The sequence below is a fragment of the Enhydra lutris genome, unplaced genomic scaffold, assembly GCF_002288905.1.
Source record: "Enhydra lutris kenyoni isolate GAN:26980312 unplaced genomic scaffold, ASM228890v2 scaffoldscaffold2, whole genome shotgun sequence".
Classification (NCBI taxonomy): Eukaryota; Metazoa; Chordata; class Mammalia; order Carnivora; family Mustelidae; genus Enhydra; species Enhydra lutris.
This window is the reverse complement of record NW_019154086.1, coordinates 96,829,123-96,854,759: the sequence shown is the minus strand read 5'-3', so window position 1 is coordinate 96,854,759 and position 25,637 is coordinate 96,829,123. Positions and strand designations below refer to the sequence as shown.

The 25,637-nt window shown below is 39.7% G+C and overlaps 1 protein-coding gene across 7 annotated transcripts in view; it reads left to right on the top strand.

Annotated features, from left to right (window-relative positions):
* LOC111152475 (amyloid beta precursor protein) overlaps nt 1–25,637 on the top strand; it is a 277,755-nt gene that overhangs the window by 174,018 nt on the left and 78,100 nt on the right. For all 7 annotated transcript variants that reach the window (XM_022510996.1, XM_022510986.1, XM_022510978.1 and 4 more), the window contains 3 exons: nt 12,006–12,139; nt 18,017–18,091; nt 18,792–18,950. In XM_022510996.1, the coding sequence (XP_022366704.1) occupies nt 12,006–12,139; nt 18,017–18,091; nt 18,792–18,950 (368 nt within the window). The remainder of the gene's footprint in view (nt 1–12,005; nt 12,140–18,016; nt 18,092–18,791; nt 18,951–25,637) is intronic.

Below are 25,637 nucleotides of genomic sequence, written 5' to 3'. Positions count from 1 at the left end.
TAAATAAAATTTAAAAAGATAAATAATAGAGAATTATGTAATAATTTCATCATCGACCATAAAAATTTTTTAATGACCACCATAAGATTCAAATCCATTCACTTTATATATAACTTTTCAAGGATATAGGGGTTTTACTACTACAGTCAATGTACTTTCTGTGACTGTGACAAAGCATTTTTTTCCTAACGCCATCAAAACTATGACAAGTGAGTCGACACAGAGGACCAGAGAAAACTGGGTATTTACACTGTAGGATTAATAATATATTGATCTTTGTGGCGGGTTGCAATTTACTAGGCATTTTCACGGATCATTTCTTTTTCTCAGGAGCACTTTGTGGGCATTTCCTTCATGTCCTTTATACATAGGAGAAAATGAGGCTGTGAGAGCCATCAAAATGTGGCAGGACCAGCTTTGAAACATAAATGAATTTGCAGCTATACACTGCACTCCATACAACCAAGGATTTGATTCTGTTTTTTAGGTTAGAAAAATTACATTTAAAGTTCAGAGTGTATTTTAAGAATACAAAAAATAACAGAAAGAGGAAGAATATTAAAAACTTTTTTCTAAATGCACTGAATATAGCATCACTCAATAAATATCTTTTCCCCCTTTTATAAAAAATATTTTATATCATTTTAGCATATAAAAGAATTAGAATTTTCCATTCTTATTAATTAACAGAAATGATTATTTGATAAACTTACTTTCATGAGAGCCCCTGGGTGGCTCAGTCAATTAAGTGTCCGACTTTTGATTTTGGCTCACGGTGTGATCTCCAGGGTGTGAGAGAGAGCCCCACATCGGGACTGGGTGCTCTCTCCCTCTGCCCCCACGTGTGTGTGCTCTCTCTCACTCTCTCTCTCAAATAAACAAATAAAATCTTTAAGAAATATATTTTACAAAATTTCTTTTATTTTCATGAATTTCTTCAGTCCTCAGCTCTTCCAAACAGACCTTGAAAATCTCTCATTATTTTCTCTTTTCCAGTAATATTCTCCAACTACTTGTAGTGTGTTTGGGATCGTAACACCTCTCCATCCTAGGAGGTTGGAAGTGGTTTTGGCAGCTCTATTTTCTTGTCTACCTACAGAGACCGTTCATCACGGCAAGTGGAGGGTTCTGCAGTGCCAGTACAAACAGACTAGAGAAAGCATGTAATTTCTAGTTATTTATAGCCTGTGCAACGATGCTATCTTATTTATAGCAGAGTTACACATTTGAATTAAAGAAGTCACTGTCATCTGGAGGTCAAATGCAGATAGCAGAACGTAGTAGAATGTAGTCTGAGAAATGAGCCCAACAACTAGCCCATTTGATTTGCCTCCTTCACCAGCCTAGGGCTTCACTGGAGGGTCTCTCTTCACCAAAGTGGTTGTTTATGGGTTTCTCAGTTGGAGTTGCTTCTAGTCAAATAATAAATATGAAAAAGCTCCTTAGTTAAACTGATGTTAACGTTGCATATGTGGGGAAAATATGCAATGGTCTACAGTATAAATACAATCATGTTCCTGTAAAAACATATTATGATCATATGTTTCTAGATTTTAAATCTGTGTTATAAAAACCAACTTTGGTTATTGTAATTTTAAGGAACATGGATTTTTTTGTTGTTGTTGTTGTAGATAAGGATCTAAACCACAGATTAAAAAAGAGAGAAATAAGAGGCTAAGAGATTTCATTTTACTCATAAATTTGTAGATTTGAATCCTTTATAAGATCTTTTTCCGGGGCGCCTGGGTGGCTCAGTGGATTAAAGCCTCTGCCTTTGGCTCAGGTCATGATCCCAGGGTCCTGGGATCGAGCCCCGCATCGGGCTCTCTGCTCGGCAGGGAGCCTGCTTCCTCCTCTCTCTCTCTCTGCCTGCCTCTCTGCCTACTTGTGATCTCTATCTGTCAAATAAAATAAATAAAATCTTAAAAAAAAAAAAAAAAAAGATCTTTTTCCTATTGGAGATGAAGTATCCAATGAGACCAGAGTTGTTTCTGACATTAATGTGGTGTCTGCCCATTTGTGTTTGTGAACAACAACTAATCTTAGGTCAGTATATAAATACTTATTGATTAGTTTATGTTCCAAATAGGAGAGAATGATTTTTTTTTCCTAGCGTTCTTCCCGTCAGATTGCATCTCAGAAGGCAAACCGACTGACTCCTTAATGGCGTTTAATGTCACACAAAGGATCAGGCCGAATTTAGGCAGCTGACTGCACCAAAGGGTCTGGCCAAAGAGAACGACAAATGACCCATCTTCGGCTCTCTTCTTGCAGCAAGTTGTGACACAGACAATACCTAAACCAAGGTCTCTCAATCTTGACACTACTGACGTTTGGGGCTAATTTATTCTTGCAGATGCTGTCCTGTGTATGGACAATGTTTAGCAGCATCTCTAGCCTCTACCCACAAAATGCCAGTAATACCACCCCAGTAATAACACCCCAACTATAGTAACTTCATCTGTCTCTAGACTTTGCCAAATTGTGTCCTGGGGCAGGGAGAGGTAAAAATCACCCCCCTACCCCCCACTGAGAGCCTCTGACCTAGACTAGGTGAACCCACATCTGATTCAAAGATAAAACTAGGCTGGTGTAAACAGGAATGCTTTCCATGAACTTGAGGGCCTGTGGATGTGTTGAATGTCAGGAGCCTCCAGTTCTTGACAGATGTTAATGAGTTTGTTAGACCACCACCCTGGCTCTCAGTGTGTACGAGGTAGGGTAGATATTGCTATGATGACTGTAGGATAGTTAGAGGTCTTATAGTCTTTCTACTCTAATGTGAGTGCTATTAGGGAAACTAACCCAGCAAATCCCTGGGTCGGAAATTTATGGTTCCCCCATGCACCACCCCCTCCCCCTCTGTTTCACAGAATCCCAGCATATGCTAGAGAATGGCCATCTTTGGTGATGCCACATGGCCTTGCCACGCAGATCTCTTGGCATCTAGGATGTACCTTGGGATCATGTTTATGGCTTTAGGGTCTCTGCAAAGGCTAGATTGGGCCTCATGCAGAATCCAGAAAGGGAAGAGATTGTTTTTCACTCCTATCAAAATGGTCGAGATAGAATAGACTAACATACTTCGACAGAATATAAAAATAATGAGGACATATCAAATCGGGCCAAATCACCATCCCCAAGTTCTAAGGCTGCTGCCTGAAAAGCTCACAGTTTGCAAACTCACTGTGCAGCCTTTGAATGGAATGTGCCATCTTCACTCCAGAGTTGTCATATCCTGTCCTAACACTCAGGCATTTAGTTTTTGGCCAGATTTGAACCATTGTTCTCAGTCACGCTGTACTTGTTCTTCTGATTGCGAAATAACAAATATTAGTTCCCATTAACACATTCTCGAATACTAATGGAATTATGATATTTTTATAAAACTGCCAGGCATTATTAGTGGTAATTAAAATCATTAAAAAGATGTGGGAGTGCATTAAATTACATACCACCTCAGTGACAGTAAAATCTATTAGATTGACACACAGGAGAAGCCACATCTTTGGTATGGAGAAATGAGCAGATGAAAAATGGCTTCTTCCTCCAAGCTATCATACTATCAGGAACAAATCCCTAAGATGGACAGGAATCGATTTGCTCAGCAAACCAGCATTTAAAAAAAAAAAAAAATCAAAGCTCATTTACTCAGAACAGTAAAAAATGCTCATTATAATTGTACTCTGTTCTTCAGCTATTTCCAAAGAAGTATAAGTAGTTTAATAAAAGGTTTGGCAAAAGTTTTCCATAAAAGACCAGAGAGTCGATATTTTAGGTTTTGCAGGGCGTATGGTCTCTGTTGTACATACCCAACTTGGAATCGTAGCGTGAAAGCAGCTATAGACAGTAGGTAGACAAACAGTGCTGTGCTCCAAAAAAACATTATTTACAAAAAGAAGATCATCATGTTAACCTCTGACTTAATAAAGCTGTTCCTTCTGAGCTCAGGAGGTACTGGTGCTAAGTTGGGTATTTTGAGGGACATGAGCCAAGCAGACCAGGTTCCCTGCTTCCAATAACTTGACAGTTTTATTGATGGATGAGACCCAGGCATGTGATAGGATTAAGGAACAATAAATATAAAGTAAAACATACAAATGTAGGGAGAGACTGGTGTGGAAGGCCAGAGCCAGATGAAATTGGTTTTATCCTTAAGACCTCCACAGAGGTTAACAGCTCTATCTGACTTTTCCTGCTGCAATTTTTTGAAAGTAGATCATGTTGCAGATTCTGACTTTTTGAACCCCTCTGTTGAATGTTGAGCCACATTTTTATTACCTTATGTCCGCAGGACATACGCACTGACAGTCTGCCAACATTGATCCCATTGACTCTAAAACTGAGCCACCTGGATGGCTCAGTTGGGTAAGCAGCTGCCATTAGTTCAGGTCCTGATTCCAAGGTCCTGGGATCGAGCCCCCCATCGGGCTCCCTGCTCAGCAGAGAACCTGCTTCTCCCTCTCCCTCTGCCTGCCTGTCTGCCTGCTTGTGCTTTCTCTCTCTCTGTCAAATAAATAAATGAAATCTTAAAAAACAAAACAAGGGACGCCTGGGTGGCTCAGTGAGGTTAAGCAGCTGCCTTCAGCTCAGGTCATGATCCCAGCGTCCTGGGATCGAGTCCCACATCGGGCTCCTTGCTCATCAGGGAGCCTGCTTCTCCCTCTGCCTCTGCCTGCCATTCTGTCTGCCTGTGCTTGCTCTCTCTCCCTCTCTCTCTCTCTCTGATAAAATAATTAAATAAAATCTTTAAAAAAAAATAAATAAAAATAAATTAAAAAAAAAAAAACACAAGCCTGAAGAGGGTGCGGTGGGGAGAGAAGGGCCTTTGTTCTTTGTTCTTTTCTGTTTTTAGAGAGTCTAGGCCCATATTTAAGCGTTACACGGTATTTTCATGTTACAAGTGGCTCCTCTCACTTGGGCTTGGTGGTTGCAATACACATTTGAGTTCAAAACATGGTTGGGATTTTAATTATTTTGGAATTAGAGAAATGGAAAGACTTTTTTTTTTTTTTTTCCTTTTCGTTAACGTCAGGGTGGCCATCTGCAAGCTCTGCCTTGTTTCCAGATTAAATTTCCACCTAAAATCTTTATTTATAGGTTTATATTTCACCTCTCTGTGAATGAGCCTCTTTGCCACCTCGAATATGCTCACAGCCGTTTCAAGTCGCCCCATTGCGGGCTCTGTGTAAAATAGCATTGCCGATGATAAAGCAATGACTGGTACAGGTCTTAATTTACTTTCATCTTCTCTTGTCTGCGCTGTAGAGATAAATTGCCTTTCTCCTGACAAAAGGAGACCAACCACATTTTCTTGTTAGAATCTAACGTTAGTATATTGACTCAGTGCCATTCACAGGCCTCTGTTGGGGGAAACATTCTGCCCCGTGGCCTGGTGGAAGTCGTCCAGCTCATTAGTGTTTGAAGGTGAGGTTATCACTCCTTTTGTATCCTAAGCCCTTCTTGACTATAACATATTTCTCCTCGAGGTTGAGGAATTAAGCGAATATCAAAATGATAGGGGCCGTTTTTCTCGATGCCTGTAGTGTTTCGACTCCACATTGTTGTTGCCTGGCATGAAATGGAGAACTGCGTAGTGATGATACAGTCAGAACTGAAATGAACTAAACGTGGCATAAACTTTGATTTATTGGCTGAAATTGATCATGTGTCTCTTACAAAGGTCCTCCAAAGAGGCAAAGGGAATGATTTTTGTGCAGTCTAAAGTTAATACCAGTTTTTACTTCCTTTTGGAGTAACTTTCCTAAAAAGTATAGTTTTCTTAGGGGAAATGCTGGAAGAGAAATGTTTCATTGGCATCACATCCCCAGTGATGGTGGGTATGTTTTGTTATGGGAACAGTGGGGATAGCACTGGGGTTCAAAGCAACTCAAAGCAAGAGGGCACCTTGGTGGCTCAGGCGGTTAAGCATCCGGCTCTTGATTTCCAGCTCAGGTCATGATCTCAGGGTTGTGAGATCAAGCCCTGCACTGGGGGGCTCTATGCTGGGTGTGGAGCCTGCTTGGGGTTCTCTGTCTCCCTCTCCCCCCAACTCCTGCATGGGGCATTTTCTACTTCTCTCTCTCTCCCCCCGCACCCTCCCAGAAAAAGAAAAAATAAAATAAAATAAACTGAAAGCAAATATGTACACACACCTCCTCCACCCACCTAAAAAAAAAAAAAAAAAAAAATAGAGAGGGGTGCCTGGGTAGCTCAGTGGGTTGAAGCCTCTGCCTTCAGCTCAGGTCATGATATCAGGGTCCTGGGATGGAGCCCTGAATCAGGCTCTCTGCTCAGCAGGGAGCCTACTTCCCCCCTCCCCCCTCTGCCTGTCTCTCTGCCTAGTTGTGCTCTCTCTCTCTCTTCGTCAAATAAATAAATAAAATTTTTAAAAAAAGAGAGCTCTGACAGGTACTAAGAGAGATTACAATGTGAAGTGGAAACGTTGTGACCTGCATTGGTGCAAAATTCTTAAAACTGAAAAGATCCTTCACACATGTGTGAAAAGAATGTCTCCCTTAGTATCTGGTTACCTATGTAATAGCACTTTGTGATGAGAGAAAGATGCAAATCTGTGATTCGTCTTGTGTCTGGGAGTGCGGGGAGGTAAGTTCTATGAGAACCCCTCACTCTCTTCTGCTTTATCCCTCAGCAGACTGTGACCGTCCGAAAGCATCCAGTCATATCTTTCCCCACCTCAAAACAACTTGCATTGTCTCCCCACAGCTCTCATCTGATCTGTCCCTCATTTCCTTTCTGCCTCTCACGCTTCACTCTCCCTTTCTCCTTCAGCTCTGGCCACACTGACCTTGCTTGTCCTAGAATTCTCCAGGCACACTCACCTCTTAGGGCCTTTTTGCTAGTTTCTGTGTCTCCCCGCTGTATTCTCCCCCTGGCTGACAGGGAGTGGGGCTTCAGCTCTTTGTCCAAACACACCTCAGTTTGACCCAGCCTGGCCCCTTGCCCACCCCCAACTCCCCTCCCCCGTACTTGTGATTCTTCCCAGCTCCGTTCTGGTTTTCTTTTTCTTCATAATACAAATCACATTCTAACAAGGTGACTTATTTTTATCTTTTTTTTTTTTTTTTAACTGTTTCTCTCACTAGACTATAATTCTGTAAGAACAGCTGTCTTTGTTTCGCTCATTGGTTTCTCCTGTGTGCCTCACATTTGGTATGGGTGGTAGTATTTGTTAAACAGAGGAATAAAGGAATGGACAAACACACTCAAGGTGGCACCGTTTACATCCAAGCTGCCATCTCAGCTTTTCAGACACCTCTGACCTCCCCCGTTGCAGAAAAGCAAGAATGAAGCATCTATGGAAAGTATTAGTCATCTAGAATCCACTGAATCTTTGGAGCCAGAATGTTCACCTTGAGCCAGTAACGTGCTGTGAGTTGGAACTGCTTTTCTGTAGCGTTTGCCTTTATTTGGTATTACATGTAGACACCCATTCTCGGTATTGAAAGGTATATTTTACCAGGCCGTTATGAGACTAAACTAAGAAAATCAATATGAAGGTCGTTTGAAAAGGTAAAAACCCTTGTGTGTGATGATGCCGGGCTGTTAACGATGTGGCGGCTAGAGGTTAAAACCCAGAACTAAAGGTGTTTAACCCTGAACATTTAGTCTAGTTTTCTGTGAAAGGGGAATATATCCAGTGAGCTAGCTTGCAGTTGAGCCCATCGGAACAGGGGCCAAAGGCTAAAAGGTCATCCAGGTTCACGCACTGTGGGATCTTTCACCAGGCCCCTGCCTCAGAACCCTACTTGTGCTGAAACGTTGGGTGGAGGTCATTTGCCAGACAGCATTTGGAGTAGGAACAGCTATTGGATAGAAAATAGGTCGACAGATATCATAGCGAAGCATATTTTTTGCCAATTCATGTTGTTCATTAACAAAAGCAAATACTTTCCAGTGCCCTAGACATATTGATGGATTAGCCCCTTTCTGCTCTAAATATTAACTTTGTAAGCCTCATTCATGGTTTACCTAAACCTAAATTCAGACATATTTGTGGGTCAGAGATAGGAGGAATTATGTTAAATGCACAGTAGATGTAATGGGGTGATTTTTACTCCCCCCCCCCCCACATATTGAATGAGGACACGTGGAAAGCACCTCCTCGTGCAGCAGAGACTAATCCATACAGACTGTTATTACTTGGCCAACTTGGAAATGTGAGCCGAGATCACAGTTTCTGAGGAGGCTCAGAGGTCTCTGGGCAGGATGAATTGCTATATGGTAGCTTAAAAAAACACAACCAAGGTAAATTCCGTAAGGCCAGCTTGTTCCTACTTTCTCCGTTGTTGAAATGACCTGTGCTTTAAATGACCTGCAATAGACAGCTTCCCATTCCTTTACGCCTTGGAATATAACCTGTCGTTCCTTGAGCCACTCTTTCCCCAAAGGAAGCACCTTGAAAGGGCAGGGACAAAGGGCACAGGTTTCCTGCTCCTGCCCACTGTCCTCGTTATCATGCGTCTGGCCTACCCTGGACTTTATCACAAACCAGCAGCTGTTCCTGGTGTGATCATGGCGTGGGGTTATTAGAGAAGCAAAAGCCGAGCTCTCTGTACAAACGCTTCCTTAGAATGTTCTCTCTTTCCTCCGTACCAGCTGCAGGGTAGTGATAATGAAATATTAAATTCATTTTCAGATATCAAGATGTACCATCTTTCTTCTGTCCTTGACTGGACAGTGATCTGGTTTGCTAGTTGGTGGGAATACAGGAGAACTTCACTCAGGCTAATTGAGATGGAGCTTTAGTATGAATGGCTAAAATGCTTGAATTAAAGATTAAAAGAGAGACAGTGTCCTTCAAAATCTTCAACGAAAGGCAGTAACAAGCGCCACTTACAAGGATTTACTCAAAAAGAAATACTGGATTAAATGGAATAAATCAGTAATACAGTATTTATATTTATTTCCACATCCCTAAAAAGAAGGTTTAATACTTGAAATATTCTTAATCCTATTAAATATACCTTGCATGCTCACTTCTCTAATATTCTTTTTTTCTTAATATTACAAAGCTACATTTTAACATAGACTAATGGGATTATACTGACTCAGATTTCAGTGTTTATCTCCTTTCCATAAAACAGGAGACAGTGTTCGCAAATCATAAGAATTGGAGGAAAACGTACAATCTGCCAACCATAAAAGTTGGGTGGAGAACTTTCCTACTTATGTAGTAACTTCAATAATTCCAGTTTTTGAAGAGGGTGCTGCACTATGGTTATGACACTTAACAGCCGGACGGCTATCTTGATCAGTGAAAAGAACCCCAAACATTCATACATTTTCATTTATTCAAAATGGAAAATATGGTCTGCCTAATTCTGTCATCCTGCCGGATTGTACTGTGCCAAAAGAACTTTAACGTGTTCGTGTTTAAGCTGTACCCACAAAGATGAAAAAACGATTAAAACCACGGGAAGCACATTTAAAATGCTAAACATCGCTTCCATTTCAAGTGGGGAACATTGATGAAGTTAAATATACTTGCATATTGATTTGCTTGAATTTATGCAGAAAAACACTTGCCTTTGATTTCCTTTTTTTTTTAAAAAAAGGATTTTAAGTTGAAAATTACTTCTCAGTCTTAAAAATTAAGGACTCCTTTTCAAGCATTTGTGGGCCTTCTATGGGGGTTATGCCGAAGGTCTTTTAGAAAAATATATATTCCTTTTCCTGTGGGTGGTACCTCATGGTCCTGTGTGTCATTCATTTTCAGTGGATGTGAAATAAAAGCTCATTTTTTCTATGGTTTGCATAAGTTCTAAGATTTGAACAACATGTGATGAGCGAAAGGAGAGAGAAGGGCACTAACCTGAACGTGTGGGTGGCATCTTGTTTTCCCCGTGCACCTAGGATGCTGGCCTGATCGGTGAGAAAGCAGGGGCACAGATGACTCATGACTCATGTTAGCTGCCCTGGGTCACAGCTAGTCTAAGAAAGACTGAAAGCTGGGTGTGCCTCATTGCAAAGCTCATGATGCTTTTCCCCTTCCTCTGCTGAAGTACCTTCTCCCCCATCTACCATTCAGGAGGTGGGGACAGATGCATTTTAATCTGTATTGCCCTGTGCAGGTCCCAGACCTGTTGACTCACAGTCAATCCCCTGGTGGAGGCAGAGGGCTGAACACACAAGTATTTTGAAAAATAACCCCAGGTATACGCGCTGCCTCCTTCCTTCTACTTGACAGCAACCTCTGTTTAGATACCTAAATTGCTCTTATTTTAAAAAAGTAATAATAATTACACAGTGACTCAAGAGCAAGGGAAGAAATCTGAGCAAATATCCCCCTTTAAAATTAAAGATCTGAGGTGCCTGGGTGGCTCAGTGGGTTAAAGCCTCTGCCCTCAGCTCAGGTCATGATCTCGGGGACCTGGGATCGAGCCCCACATCGGGCTCTCTGCTCAGCAGAGAGCCTGCTTCCTCCTCTCTCTCTACCTGCCTCTCTGCCTACTTGTGATCTCTGTCAAATAAAACAAAATCTTTTAAAAAAAAATAAAAAAGTAAAAAATTTTAAAATTAAATTAAATTAAAGATCTTACTTAAGTAACAAGCTTCTGGTTTTGGTTGAAATCCTGAAGCCTTTGGATTGTGAAGATTCCAGGTTATTTCTCAGTAGGAAACATCTTAAAATTCCATTTGAAGGGATGCCTGGGTGGTTCAGTCAGTTAAGAGTCTGCCATCGGCTCAGGTCATGATCCCAGAGTGCTGTGATCGAGTCCTGCATCAGGCTCCTTGCTCAGCTGGGAGCCTACTTCTCCCTCTGCCTGCAGCTCCCCCTGCTTATGTGCGCTCGCTCTCTTGCTCTCTCTCTCTCTCTCTCTGGCAAAAAAATAAAATTAAATTTAAAAAGAACTTTGTTTCAAAATTATTTAGCCATAAATACTTCTCATTTAAGTCCTCTTTGGGATATCATATCTCAAAGATAGTAGTCAATAATTAGGTAAAATCAGTGATGAAAAATACACAGAACACTGGTGATATTTGAATAATCTTTTGAATAAAATATTTGAGTTGATTTGACCTGAAAGCATAGTGAAAAGAGCTAATTTCACTGTTTTGGTTGAACGTAATTCTATTCTTTAAATCAGTCTTTTTTTTTTTCTTTTTTTTTTTTTCTTGTAAGCTCATAAATGCTCTGAATTCTCACTAATCATTACTAATCTTTTGGAACACTGTTTGTGTAGGGCATTAAAATTCACTCGGCTCATGAATTAAAATATTTTTGTTTTGTAGTACGCTCTTCAATTTTATGGATATTTGTGTTTCCATGTAATTTAGCAGTATATGTTGCAACTCAGTCATATTGCTTGGCAGTTTTAGTTGAATTCAAAATAGAAATCACTTTCTTTTTGACAACTAGTATAATGAATTGGCTGGCTGTTGTCAAATTTTGTGAAGGAGGAAAGAATCCTTTTGTGATTTCAGAAACACATTTATTGACATTTATGGGGTTTGGGATAGTGTTTGAAACACTTTGTCACAAAAGGTGGCTTTGACGTCAAGCTATCGGAAATACCTCGTGTAGAATTTACCTTTACTCTGTGGTGTGGTTATTCTGCAATCGACTGATTTGGAGATTTCTTCACTTTCTGTAGGAATCATGAGGTGTGATATTGATAACATATTTTACTTCGAAGATTACAAAAGTTAATTTAGCAAGGCATAGGGATCTGGGACAAAATGTCTGTATTAAACACTGACTGGTTTTGCTCTGTGCATGCCTGTTTTGCAGAGAATTTTAAATATAACACTACACTCGCAGAATCAACTGTTTTATAGATTTTCCTTCACCCTATACTTGAAAGAGGGGAAACATTTGTACTGTGCTGTGAAATGTCTCATGGTGTTCTCTTAAATAGCATTAACTTCTTGTATGTGCTTCTCTACTAAATTCTTTGTTCTGTAGTAAGAGGAAAATACAGCTTTCTTTGAAATGATTGGATATTCTACTTCTCTTCTCAAACCTCCTTTCTACTTTATAGTTCCTACAACAGCAGCCAGCACCCCTGACGCCGTTGACAAGTATCTTGAGACACCTGGAGATGAGAATGAACATGCCCATTTCCAGAAAGCCAAAGAGAGGCTAGAAGCCAAGCACCGTGAGCGAATGTCCCAGGTAAAGTGACTTTTCCGTCCTTTAGTTTACAATAAGGGGGAAATTTGGGCCTGGCCTCTGCCTTGGAGTCTCCATAGGGGCTCTGTGGCTGATGAATGAATGCCTAGGGGCCGAAAGGGTCTTTAATTTTATCCAGATCTTTAAAGGCATAAAGTCTTAGTTTTATATGTTTGCTCTAAAGGTGTGGTTTGGGTGTTTAGAATTCTCCCTGAGCATGCCACTTAGGAGAGATCCAGTCCCACTAAGTATAGCAGGAATTCATAAGCACAAATTAAATTATGTCTGCAGCATTCTCTCTGGTTTTATTACTTTGTATATACATAGCCCTGTAACCATGATGTTGTAAATTAAAATCCCTTAAAATGATCTGTTAGTAAAGATGAATTTTTTTTTTATTAGATGCCAAAGTGTTAGACCTTTGAATCTCACATTTCTTCCAAAGCCAATTCATAGGACCATGGGAACCTAAAAGCAATGTGAACCATAATGATCATGTCACTGTGTTTTGTAAACAATCGATAATGTAGCAGCGGTTCGAGACTGGTTTCGCACTCTACAACAAAGCAACACCAGGAACACAAGAGATGGCATTTGGCACTAGAAGCTTTCTTGCTCCCGGTGCAGTGTTCTTTTCATCACATTGTGTGGCAAACCATTGTGTGGCTTGTTTTTTAGCAGATTCTTTATGAAACAAATTGAAAAATTTGTTCAAAACCTGGCTAATTTATATCTACTGATATCAGTTACAATTTCTGATATGGCTGTACAATAAATAAATTGTATTTATTAAAGATAAATAATAATTTTAGCCCTTTCTCAGATGCTTCGTTCATTCATTCAACAAATATATATATCAGCACTTCCTTGTCAGTTACTGCCTAACTTGAAGCCTATAATTCAGAGTATGAAAACCATAGGAAAAGTCAGATTTAAGGAAACATAAGTGAGTGAATGAGGAAATCTCTCAGGTCAAAGTCAACCATTCCCTTTTTTTGGTGTTACTATTCTATAGTAAATATCAGAAAATATTACTGATTTTGGTAATATTTAGCAGAAATACTTAAAGTTTTCTTAATAGACATTAAATAGGACTCATGGGTTAGGCTACTATATATTTTCTAAGATCACAGGAAGTCTTTAGAAGATGGCATTAGTCATGGGCTTTAATTTTCTGTATTCTCTGGTATTTTAACTTCTGGAGCCTTACCAACTCTAGGGAGAGTGCTCCTCCCAGGGTTAGCCAGTTCCTAGAGGTAGCAAATGACTAGCCTTCAGGCACACCTTTCATAATCAAGCCAACCTCTCCAAAGTCCATTTCTACCAGATACCTTCTTCATTTTGCTCCTACTCTCTGGCCCACTATCCACCTGCCCTGTTCACTTCCAGGCTAGGTAATAGATAGCTAGGGAAAGCCCTTATACCCATATATCAAAATTGTTGGACTGCCCAAATCTAAGCCTGCTTCACCTGCTTACCCTGACTCACCCATTCCTTCCTGAGGAAGCCGGAGACTCCTGGCTACATTTTCCCCTCACTTCCTCTGTCTTAACAACCCACCCTGGGGCTTCCCTCCTTCCTTCCCTCAGTGGCATGGCATGGCATGCCACTCCTCTTGGGAACTGTATGTGAGTAACAATCTTTTCAATGGCATCTGTCCCCTGATCTGTTGACCTCACTATACTTGAATATGATAAAACCTATATTTTATTTTTTTATAAACATATATTACTTGCTGCAGGGGGTAGAGGTCTGTGAATCATCAGTCTTATGCAATTCACAGCACTCACCATAGCACATACCCTCCCCAATGTCTATCCCTCCTACCCCACGCCCCAGCAACCCTCAGTTTGTTTCCTGAGATTAAGAGTCTCTTATGAAAACCTGTATTTTAAAAAGAACTGTTTAGGGGCGCCTGGGTGGCTCATTGCGTTAAAGCCTCTGCCTTCAGCTCAGGTCATGATCACAGGATCCTGGGATCGAGCCCCGCATCGGGCTCTCTGCTCAGTGGGAAGCCCTCTTCCCCCTCCCTCTCTGCCTGCCTCTCTGCCTACTTGTGATCTCTGTCAAATAAATAAATAAAATCTTTAAAAAATAAAAATAAAATAAAAAGAACTGTTTAATGTATCTGGAAAGACACAATTACTTTTTTTTTTTTTTTTAAGATGAGTGACCATGATCCATGATGCTTGAATTTATTTTGGAGTAATAACAAGGGAAGAAAAAAAAGCTAAAATACTTTAGCTGTAGAGTATAATGTGCAATAGTAGTTTTTGGCCATGATGAAAACCTAAAAGCAAGTTGAACTAGGAAGCTAGGTAGAATGGAACAGTAAGATTTCACCTGAAGGCAATTCTGGAAAGCAGGATTTTTCATTAGGAAAAACACAGGCTGATATGTAATCACCATTAAGAAAGCAGTTGAGTCGTATTTATTGGCCCTGAAATGGCATCTTTTAAACTTAAATCCTATCTCACTGTTTCCCTGTGAAACTTTCAGAGCCTTCTCACTGGCCTCAAATTCCATTTCAGAGACAACGAAGTCCAAAAAAAGAGTAATAAAAAAAATAAACTCTGAAAGCTCCCATTGGCATCTCCAGTGCCAAGTAACTTATTAGTGATTTTTTTTATCTACATGTCAGTAGATATTCTAGATCTTTCTTAGAATAGTAACTTAGTTTTAGCTTAGCACATCTATTTAACCATATTCTAGATATTCTAGATCTTTCTTAGAATAGTAACTTAGTTTTAGCTTAGCACATCTATTTAACCATATAAATCTTTATGGAATTTCTTCATCTTTTAGTTATTATAAATAACTGTGTATCTGACCTAACTTAAGAGATGTGATCCTAGAGCAGAGAATGCTGTCTGCTTATTCCAGTGGCCCCAGGATAGAGAGATGCCTGAGATTAACATTTGTCTCCCTAATCTGTGGTACTGAATTCTGAGGACTGTTTGCCTTTGTACTTGCCTGCCTGCCTCTTAACTCTCTATGTATTAGTTGTCATTTTCTCTACAAGAAACAGCCAAGTCTTTGAAGATCCATAAATCTGATGATCTAATACTTTTGTTCATTCAGTGGGGAGTTGCTTTACAAGACTATATGGAGCAACCTGAGAATTTTAATTTCTTCTTATTGTAATTTTTGTTACTATTTGTTGTCTTATGAGCACAGAGATTTGACGGGGGGTAGTTTGGTATTTGGGGGCCTTGGTATTGGGTTGTTGGGCGTCATGATAACTAAACTTGTAGATTTCTGTTTGCATATGTTCTGAGTTGTGTCTAGAAAATAGAAGTTCTGAATAATCTATAAATACTTTTATTATATATTTATATATCTTATAATAATTATACATATTACTTATGGACTTAGCAGTTATAATATATCCTTAAAATGAAATTCTCCAAAATGAAATTTGACCTTTCTCTGAATTTATTATTTTTAAGATAAACATCAGTATCTTAGGAATAGTCCTTTTCCTGTCACCAAATACAAGAAAACTTAGCTCATCCATTGAATTTGCCATTGAACAATTTTTATATAATTATATATGTAATTTACATATACTTGTATGTCTATTTATATATTATATATAACTAGACATTTATATAATTAGCTATATAAGAATATAACTTATATAAATCATATATGTGATATATATGTAATTTTTATGTTTTATAATGGCAAATTGGGCAGTAGAGGATAAAAGCATGGTCCTTAAAGCCACAAAGATCTTGGGTTATATCCTTTATTCTCCATTTTTTTTTTCTCCATGACCTTGAGCAGGTGACTTAATCTGGTCCATAAATGGAGATCACCATGACTAATCCCACAGATTTTATAAAGCGCTTAATACAGAGTCTGCTATGTAACCAATCTGCAGTAATGTTATCTATTACTGGGACACCTCAGCGGTAGCCATTGTTCAGAGAGACATTGAGCTTACGGTGTATGCTTACCTTACGTTAAATAGGCCTAGGGTGATGATATCAGTGAATCGTTTTATTTGTGAGAGCATAGGATATTGTTAAATTCCTCTAAAAATCAAATTCGGTTTCATTTTCAACTAATGTTTATTTTCAGTTTACTAGCTAAATAAATATAATTATTCCCTGTATTTCCCCAGCTCAAAGTTTACAGGCCAGGTTCTGAACGTGCAAGGTGGAATGGTAAAAATGTAAAGATATACAGGAGATCAGTTTTCACAGTCCAGTAAGACATTTGGCTTCTCTCTCAAACTAATTTTGAGATTCCTTGCCTGAAGAGTTCATAGTAGAGTACTTCCACTGTGAATATTCTCAGAGCAGGAAATTGAAATATTTTTATTGCAAGCTGCAAGCCTTATCCGTAAAGCAAAGGTAGTTTTCCACAGCCCCCCCCATGGCTGCCCTTCATTAACTCTTAGAGACACTGAGGCATCTGGGATAATGTTTCTTTTCTTTTGTATTCTCTTCTTATTCATAGCAGTGGGGCATTTGTTCTAATCTTGTTGTGACCTCTTCAGGTTATTTTTTTACATGTTCTTCAACTATAGTAGAAAATTTACTCCATCCTATTTTCTCCATAATTTTTATAAAGAGACCACAAGGAAGCTAGTCTTGTATCGTACACAGCAAATTAATGCTAGAGTATAAAATACCTAAATAAAAGCCCACACAGTGATTTGATAAGTTATTATCTCATAGAAATTCTCTATCACTAGTTTTTTATCCAGGTCTCTCTATCTCGCTCTCTTTTTTAATCTTGATGTCAGAAAAATCGTTTCCTTGTGAAATAAATACCTATAAATAATAGGCCCTTATGGTATGGAAATCAGGTTCTTTTATGCTTTGTGTGTCTATAAAGTATGCAAGTACACATCTGTCAGTAGATCATTACTTTGCTTCCTTGATCTTCCCATTCTTTATTTCACCTGGCTCAGTTACGAGTTGCAGTTAGAAAAGCTCTGCTTGACGGCAGAGTAGTGCACTTGAAAAGGAAAGGCAGCCATAGGTGGTTAAGAATCTAGTATCATTTCATTTCAACAACAGGCAGCTGCAGACTTCTCTTTGCATTCAAGTCAATGAACGAACCTCTCTCAGGGTGATAATCCTGGGTGAACTTCCAGGATGAGAAGAGGAAGCTTTCTCTTCCTACCAAGCAGATTAGCCTGGTTACTAAATTAGCATAACTTGCCAAAAATATGTTTGGCTATGTTCAGAACATTATAATGTGTACTCTCTTGGGATTTCTGGAGGTACTTCGGGTATTCTTTGCTGTGCATGATGGCGGTGCGTGAGCAAAAGGCCCTCATTACCCGTCAGTGGGGTGGCTCCAAGGAATTGTGACAATGGAAGCCTTCTTTTCCTTCCTCCATCGTGTAACGTCTTTTTGGTAGTGTGTTCACGGCATGTGTGCGCACGCATAAAATGTTCATGCCTTCCCCCACTTTACTGTTTGAAAAATACACAGCTTTAAATTTTATAACTTACTTTCACAAAAGACTAAAAAAATGCACTCAATTTAATGGAGGAAATCTTTGTTCAATAAATATATATATATATATATATATATGCCTTTTATGAGTCGTTGACATTTGTGCACATCAAATAAAATGACTTCCAGCCATTCCTGAGGAAGAGCAAAAAAGACCAACTTTGTTTCAAAGGGTCATATTCCTTCAATAAATGTGAGCCCTGTGTTTAATATTCTGCTACGATAGATGATTTCCATCTTAGTGGGAGGTCAGATAAACCATTTTGAGATAGGACTGGAATGTGATAATTTTTTAAAATGTTTAAAATGTCAAGTACAGAAAGGAAATAATGTCTCATTAAATATAAATTGGGGGGAAAAAAAACTGATGATTTTAAATTCAAATGTTTTCTCATTTTGTAGGTCATGCGAGAATGGGAAGAGGCAGAACGACAGGCAAAGAACTTGCCTAAAGCCGACAAGAAAGCAGTTATTCAGGTAAAACCCGGGTTAGTTTACCCAGCAGCACAGGCCTACACATTTCCCAGCATCTCTGGACGAATGGTCGTATTCCCCGGGTGGTTGTTCATAGTCCCATCAATTTGGTCTATGGCTCATAATTGTCCAGTAATTCAGTTTCTTAAATTTTTTCTTGTATTTGCTTTTAATTAGCTCAAGTTACAATTCATTTCCATAAAACTCCTATTGTTATTTGCCACCTGCTTTGTATCAATGATACATCTTTCTGATGGCCAAAATCTGCTGCTGCTTCTTCCTCTAGCAAAAATTACATCATGATTAAAATTTGTGACAGGAACCCCTCTCAAAACTACCTTCGAGGAAACTATGAGAGTTTCCTGGTCGTTTTCTGAAATTAAAGTACTTTGAGTAAGAGGAATTCTTTTTATCTGTAATGGATTTCAGAGTTTAAGAACACAGAAATTTATCCTGTATTATGGTTAGTCAAATCAGTCTTCAGGGACTAAATATAAAATAATGATTTACGGTGAGAAATCAGGTTGGGAGATGGAGACAGAAAAGGGAGGAAGACCATAAAACATGGTGAATTAGTCAAAATGTGGGAGGGACTATAAATCTTTGAGTGAAACGACATACGATGCCCAGCTGGAAACACTTGCATTTGCTGCCCCATCCTCCTTGTTCCGTCCTCAACTGACGTGTATGTTTGCAACGACAGCACTTCCAGGAGAAAGTGGAGTCTCTGGAGCAGGAAGCCGCCAACGAGAGGCAGCAGCTGGTGGAGACGCACATGGCCCGCGTGGAAGCCATGCTCAACGACCGCCGCCGCCTGGCTCTGGAGAATTACATCACTGCTCTGCAGGCCGTGCCCCCTCGGGTAGGTTTCCCAGCTCCCGCAGGGCACCACACACACACGACGGCTGGCAGGATTTCTATATATACCCAAGCCCAGCTTCCCTGTCTAATGACCTGTAACCAAGAGTCATGGGAAGTTGGGATTTGGCCAAGTTATCAGGATTTTTAAAGTCATAACAGGAGCTAGAACTCAAGTTTCCTGCTCAGAGCAGCCTCCATAGTCTCTGAGGGGAAAGCCCTCGTCAGTCATGGCGTCCGCTCGTGTCAGGAGGCATCAGGAGGCCAACAAGGTTTTCAACAATAAATGCCCAGAAAGGCTTAGCAAGCAATGCACACCTATCTCTTCAATGAGCCTTCGTGGGAGAGTTTACTTCAGACAGCAGAAACATTCTGAGCATGAGCGTGTGTGCATTTTGTCTGTCTGTTCTATCCATTACTAAGGAATTGCTATTAAAGTCTGACATTTTCTCGTGTGAGGCTGTCAGGTTTTGCTTTTTGTATTTTGAGGCTTTGTTTTTAGGTGTGTAAACATTCAGAGTTGTTATGTCCTCCTTCACCCCGCTGCTTCTCATTATGAAATACCCTGCTTCTCCCAGGTCATATGTTTTGTTCTGAAATTACTCTAATATTAAAGCTATTTCAGCTTTATTTTGATCAATGTGATCCTAGCATATCATTTTTCCATCCTTATACTTTTGTTTAACCTATCTGTCTTTATATTTGATGTGCGTTTCCTGTAGGCAGCACACAGTTGAACCTTGCCTTTTAATTGAGAAGACTTCATGAACTTATTGATACAGTTATACCTAAATCTGTCATTTTGCTCTGTTTCCTATTTGTCCCATCTGTTCTTTGTCCCCTTTTTCTTCCTTTTTTTTTTTTTTTTTGGCCAAATTCTATTAAGAATGTTTTTTATGATTTTCTTTTGTGCTCTTTGTAGGATTTTTAGCTGTAACACTCTGTATTTTGTTATTTTAGTGTTTGCCTTAGGGTTTTAGAAAATGTTTCTAACAGTTCACAATATTATACCAGTATAAGTGATATTATGCCATTTCAGGTATATTAGAAGAAACTCATACTCAAATTCTTTCATTTTCCTTTTTCCCAATCTTTGTGCTGTTGTTATCATACGTTTTTGATACTACATTATTATTAATTTTCTTTCAAACAGTAAGTTATCTTTTAAAGAGTTTTACATAATAAGAAAAATAATTACCATTTCTGGTGCCCTTTATTCCTTGTATAGATCCGTCTGGAATTATTTTCTTTCTATCCAGAGGACTTCCTTTAAAAATTTTTTTAATACATGTAGATTGGGAAAGAATTCTTTTGCTTGGGTATATCTGAAAAGATCGATATTTCACCTACGTTTTTGATAGACATTTCTGCTGGGAATAGAATTTTAGGATGAAGTTTTCTTCTTCAGCCACTTTAATGATGGTGTTCCATTGTCTTACTTGCATAGTTTCCAATAAGAATACTTTTATCCTTTGTCTCTGTAAATAATATATCTTTTTATTATTTTTTTTAAGAGGGGGGGGGGAAGTGGGCAGAGGATGAGAGAGACTCATGAGCAGACTCCATACCCAGCACAGAGACCAATACGGGCCTCAATCTCATGACCCTGAGATGTAACCTGAGTCAAAATTAGGAGTCTGATCCTTAACTAACTAAGCCTCCCAGGTGCCCTCTATCTTCTTTTTTTAAATCCTGCTACTCTGAAGATTTTCTCTTTCTCACCAGTTTTGAGTAATTTGATTATGATGTGCCATAGGGATTTCAATCAGCTGTTACCCCCATCTGGCTGTTTTTCATCTTGTGCATTTCATATCTAGAAGTTTAGTCTGGTTTCTGTTTGTTATTTTTATATATTCCATTTATTAAGTGTTTGAACCTGTGGAATACAATATATATAGTAACTTGTAATACCTTTGGTTGCCACCTCTAACAGCTATGTCAGCTTTGGGTCGATTTTGATTGATTTTTTTTTTCATTATATGTGATATTTTCCTTCATTTCATACCTAGTAGTTTTTTATTGGCTGTTAGACACTGTGAACTTTACCTTATTGAGTGCTGGGTACTTTTATATACCTCTCTTCTTGAGCTTTGTTCTGCAATGTTGTTAAATTACTCAGAAACAGTTTGATCCTTTCAGGTTTTGCTTTTAAGACTTGTTCGGTGGGATCAGAGTGGTTATCAGCTTATGGCTCCTTATTCTCCAATATGGAGGTTAGGACCTACTGAGTAATCTACCATGAATACTAGTATTCATGTTTTCCTGTCTGGATGGTGAAAGCAGGTGCTATTTCTGACCTGTGTGAACACCAGGCACTGTTGCCTCTAGTCCTTTTGGATGGTTTTTTCTTCCCCATGGCCTTGGTTGGGTTCTTTTACTTGCATGCCCTGATCATTACTTAGCTACTTTCTCAAGGGCATTGCGTGCACATCTGGGCAACTCTCTTCTCCTGGCACTTGCCTGCGACTGCTGGCTGCCTTCGTCCCTCTAGACTCTCACCTGCCTTCACTGTGGGAGTCCACCAGGCTCCAGCTGGTTCCTGCACCTGGAGTGACAGCCTGGAAGCGCATGACGAAAAGCTGGAGGAGCTGGAGGGCTCATCTCATTCGTTTCCCCTTTCACAGTGTACACTACCCGTCACCTGATGTCGAATATCTCTAAGAAACACAGTTCTGTCTCTTCTGGTTGTTACAGGTGACCGGGTGAATCTGGTTCTCATTACTTCATCTTTGCTGAAAGGAACAATCTGCATAAATTATGTAACTAAACCAAATAGCCACCCACTTACGTTGATGCCCCTCGTTTGGATTTTTCTTTTTCTGCGGACATTACGGTACAGAAAGCTGAAAGCTCTGAGGAACCTTAAAAGAGCTTCCGGTGCTCTTATAGATGGTGAGACAGGATTGACCCTGTTCCACCAGTGATGTCACTGAGATCAAGTGTCCGGTTCAGGGTGACACTGCTGCCCTGGCTAACAGACAGAGTGGAGCTGCGAATCACAGCTGACCACCACAGTCCCTCTTATTAGACCACGCTTCCTCTCTGAACAAAAACCTTTTGGAAAAAAATATATCACATTAGCATTTTCATTTTCTATTCAGAAAAAAAAAATCTCTGTCCTAGCACTGTTCAGTAAAATTCTGTTTACATGCATTTGGAGAAAAGTCCCTTGATTCCTTGGTGCTCTTTTTGTAGAGGACTCGATTTGGGGGTCAGGGCCATCGGGATCCTTTGCCAGGGTAGGGCAGGGGGGCAGGCGTTGAGACAAGAATGCTAACTGCTGGCATTTAATGGAACGTTCCAGCCGAAAGTCCTGATCTCCAAAGTAGGGTCTTCGCTAAGGGACATTGATGGAGTTAAATACAAGATGAGGACTGAACGGAGTCGATGCAACAAATGCACGTTTCAGAATTTTGGGTTCCGTGCAACCCGCCATCCCACGAAAGACAGGAGAAGAGCGTTTGCCAAAGCTTCCTGTGTTACCAAAGTGGATCGTTTCAGGCTGGTCGTAATCGTGCTTGTTCTGGGCCTGTCGATCTCTTCATGTAGAATTAAACATCATGTTTATTTGAAATAAAAATTTAAGACTGGATTAGGGAGAACTATTTTATTGTCCAAAAAAAAAAAAAAATTAGGGGCACTTGCGTGGCTCAGTCAGTGAAGCATCTGCCTTCCAGTCAGGTCGTGATCCCAGGGTCCTGGGATGGAATCCCACACTGGGCACCCTGCTCAGCGGGGAGCCCGCTTCTCCCTCTACCCCTGCCCTATTGCTCATGTTCTCTCTCTCTCTCTCCCCCTCCCTCTCTCTTTCACTCTCTCAAAAAAATAAGATCTGAAGGGGCACCTGGGTGGTTTAGTCACTTAAATGTCTGCCTTTGGCTTAGGTCATAATCCCAGGGTTCTGGGTTCAAGCCCCACATGGGGCTCCCTGCTCAGCAGGAAGCCTGCTTTTCTCTCTTCCACTCCCCCTGCTTGTTCTCTCTCTCTTTCTCTGTTGAATTAATAAATAAAATCCTAAAAAAAATAAATAAAAATAAATAAAATCTTTAAAAAAATCAAGATTGTTGTTGATTGATCCAAGAAGTCTATTGAATTCATACCTAGAAATGCATAAAACTCTCCCATGTAATAAAAACTGGGGCTGGATAGTCCCAGGCCTACAATCTTGGCATTTCCTGCCATTTTTGTTAAGTTAATGAGTGTTTTATTTAAATTTTATTTTGGGTGTTTATTTTAGCACATAGCTTGATAGGGCTCTGCACTTTGAAAAAATGCAAGAAAGTTCTAAGTCCCTTTTTAAGATCTTTCTGTATTGCTATTAGAAGACAAACAAAAAGAAAAAAGACAAATCAGGAGTGTGCCAGTTACTGTCTGAGGAAGGTCATGTCTTATATTGGAGCCATAAATAAATTTTTCTGAGATTTCCATCATACTTAACACAGTGCCTGTTAAGTATGAAATATTCAGTAAGTGTTAGTTGAATATAAGGAAATGAATTAGTCAAAGTGTTTTTTTCCTGTGGATTCTATAGTTGAGAGCACCTTCAAAATTAATATCCCGTTAACCCTGACCATATTCCACCAGTCACAGCCTTTGCCACATGGGAATCTGAAATAACATGGATTGTTTCCATGGTCTCACTGAGGCTCAGGTTTAATCCATAATTTTATCTACATTTTTCAACCTGAGCTTAGACCTATTAGGTAATGATGTTTTTGTACAGCTAGGAGGCTTTGCTATACTAATGAATTTCATTTGTGGGTCCTCGTGTCTGTGCTTTATATTCTAAATTTCCTCTTTCATGAATTATGTGCCCTCTGGCTGATCCAGTAAACAGGCAATCCACAAGTGCATTGTTTGAAGTGTGTGTCGAATTTAAAATATCCAAATACTTCCAGTATTACAGGAGATGGAACAGTTGTGTTTTCCTCAGGAATAATTTGGTCTTTGCCCTCAGCATAAACTCTTAATCTATAGAGAGCTAGTGACTCTTCTAAGGATCAGCCCCTTTAATTTTTTCACTTTTCTTGAAGTTTCCTTAGAAAATCAGAGTTATCCCTCCGCCCCCCCCACACCCCCTGAGAAATGTGAAATTCCTCTTCAGAGTTGTATCACACAATGGATCACTACCAAACTTAAGTACTTCCTAAAACTAAATTGTCATCATTTAAAAAAACAGACCTCTACCTGTGCTTCTGACTTCCTACTTTCTCAGAGCTCATATCAAGGCAACTTACAGCCTCATGAAAGATGAGCTAAATGTGATCTGAGCCTTCCTTTTTGTAACTGTCAGGATTCTACTTCCTAGATGGAGAGAAGACAGTGATGCTGCCTGACTAGCCAACATTGTCTGCAATCTGGAGAGCAGTTAGCCTTAAGCAAGCTCCTGTACAGTTAAACTAAAAGCTAGATAGGAATTTCTGTTTAAAATAAAGCTTCCTGGGCACCTGTGTTGCTTAAGCAACTGCCTTCAGCTCAGGTCATGATCCCAGGGTCCTGGGATTGAGTCCCACGTTGGACTCCCTGCTCAGCAGAGAGCCTGCTTCTTCCTCTCTCTCTGCCTGCTGCTCCCCCTGCTTGTGCTCAATCTCTCCCTCTTTCTCTCTGTCAAATAAATAAATAAAATCTTTTTTTTTTTATTTTTTTTATTTTTTAAAGATTTTTTTTTTATTTATTTATTTGTCAGAGAGAGAGAGAGAGGGAGAGAGAGCAAGCACAGGCAGACAGAATGGCAGGCAGAGGCAGAGGGAGAAGCAGGCTCCCTGATGAGCAAGGAGCCCGATGTGGGACTCGATCCCAGGACGCCGGGATCATGACCTGAGCCGAAGGCAGCTGCTCAACCAACTGAGCCACCCAGGCGTCCCATAAATAAAATCTTTTTAAAGAAATTTTAAAATGGCTTAGGTCTGGAAAAACTCAGGAGCTCCTAATTAGCAAGAACTGAAATGTGCTAAAAGATGAGAGACGAATTACAAAAGATTTCTTTGTAATTCTGAGATTTTTGGTATCTTTATAGATACTTATTCTAAATCTCCCATTAGATAACATCCTTTTTTTTTTAAGATTTATTGATTTATGTATTTAATAGAGAGAGAGAGACCATGGTGGGGAGGGGCAGACGGAGAGAGAGAATCTCAAGCAGGACGCTTAATGGACTGAGCCATCTAGGTGCCCCCTGACTACAATGACTTTGAAGCGTTCTCTGCATGGAAGTGACAATTAGGAAATGTTTTCATGTATTTCTGTCTTGTCTGTGTGCCAGTAGTTTGTGTTATTTTTTTTCCCCTGTGTCATGATGGCAGCCTTCTTCATACTAAAAGTAGTCTCCTGCTTATATCTGATACCTCACACTCAGATTCTCAACATTTGGTTGAGGGGGAAGAAAAAAATTGGCACTTTGTTTAGCACCAACCTTCTTTCCTTTCTCATTTGTGATTAGTTTGACCAAATGTTAAATTTTCCTGAGATTCTGGAAAACTACCGCATAGAATTCTTTGGTAGAACGTTAATGTAATGATTTGTGAGATATATCATCAGAGAACGTGATTTTTGTCCCGGGATGGAGATTGAGTGCTTTCTAACGGCAGGGCAATAAATATTCAATAAGAAGCAGCAAAATCATTGGAGAAAATAAAGGACAGAAATTAATGGGTACAAAATTGAGGTGCTTAACTTACCCATTTTAAAAAGT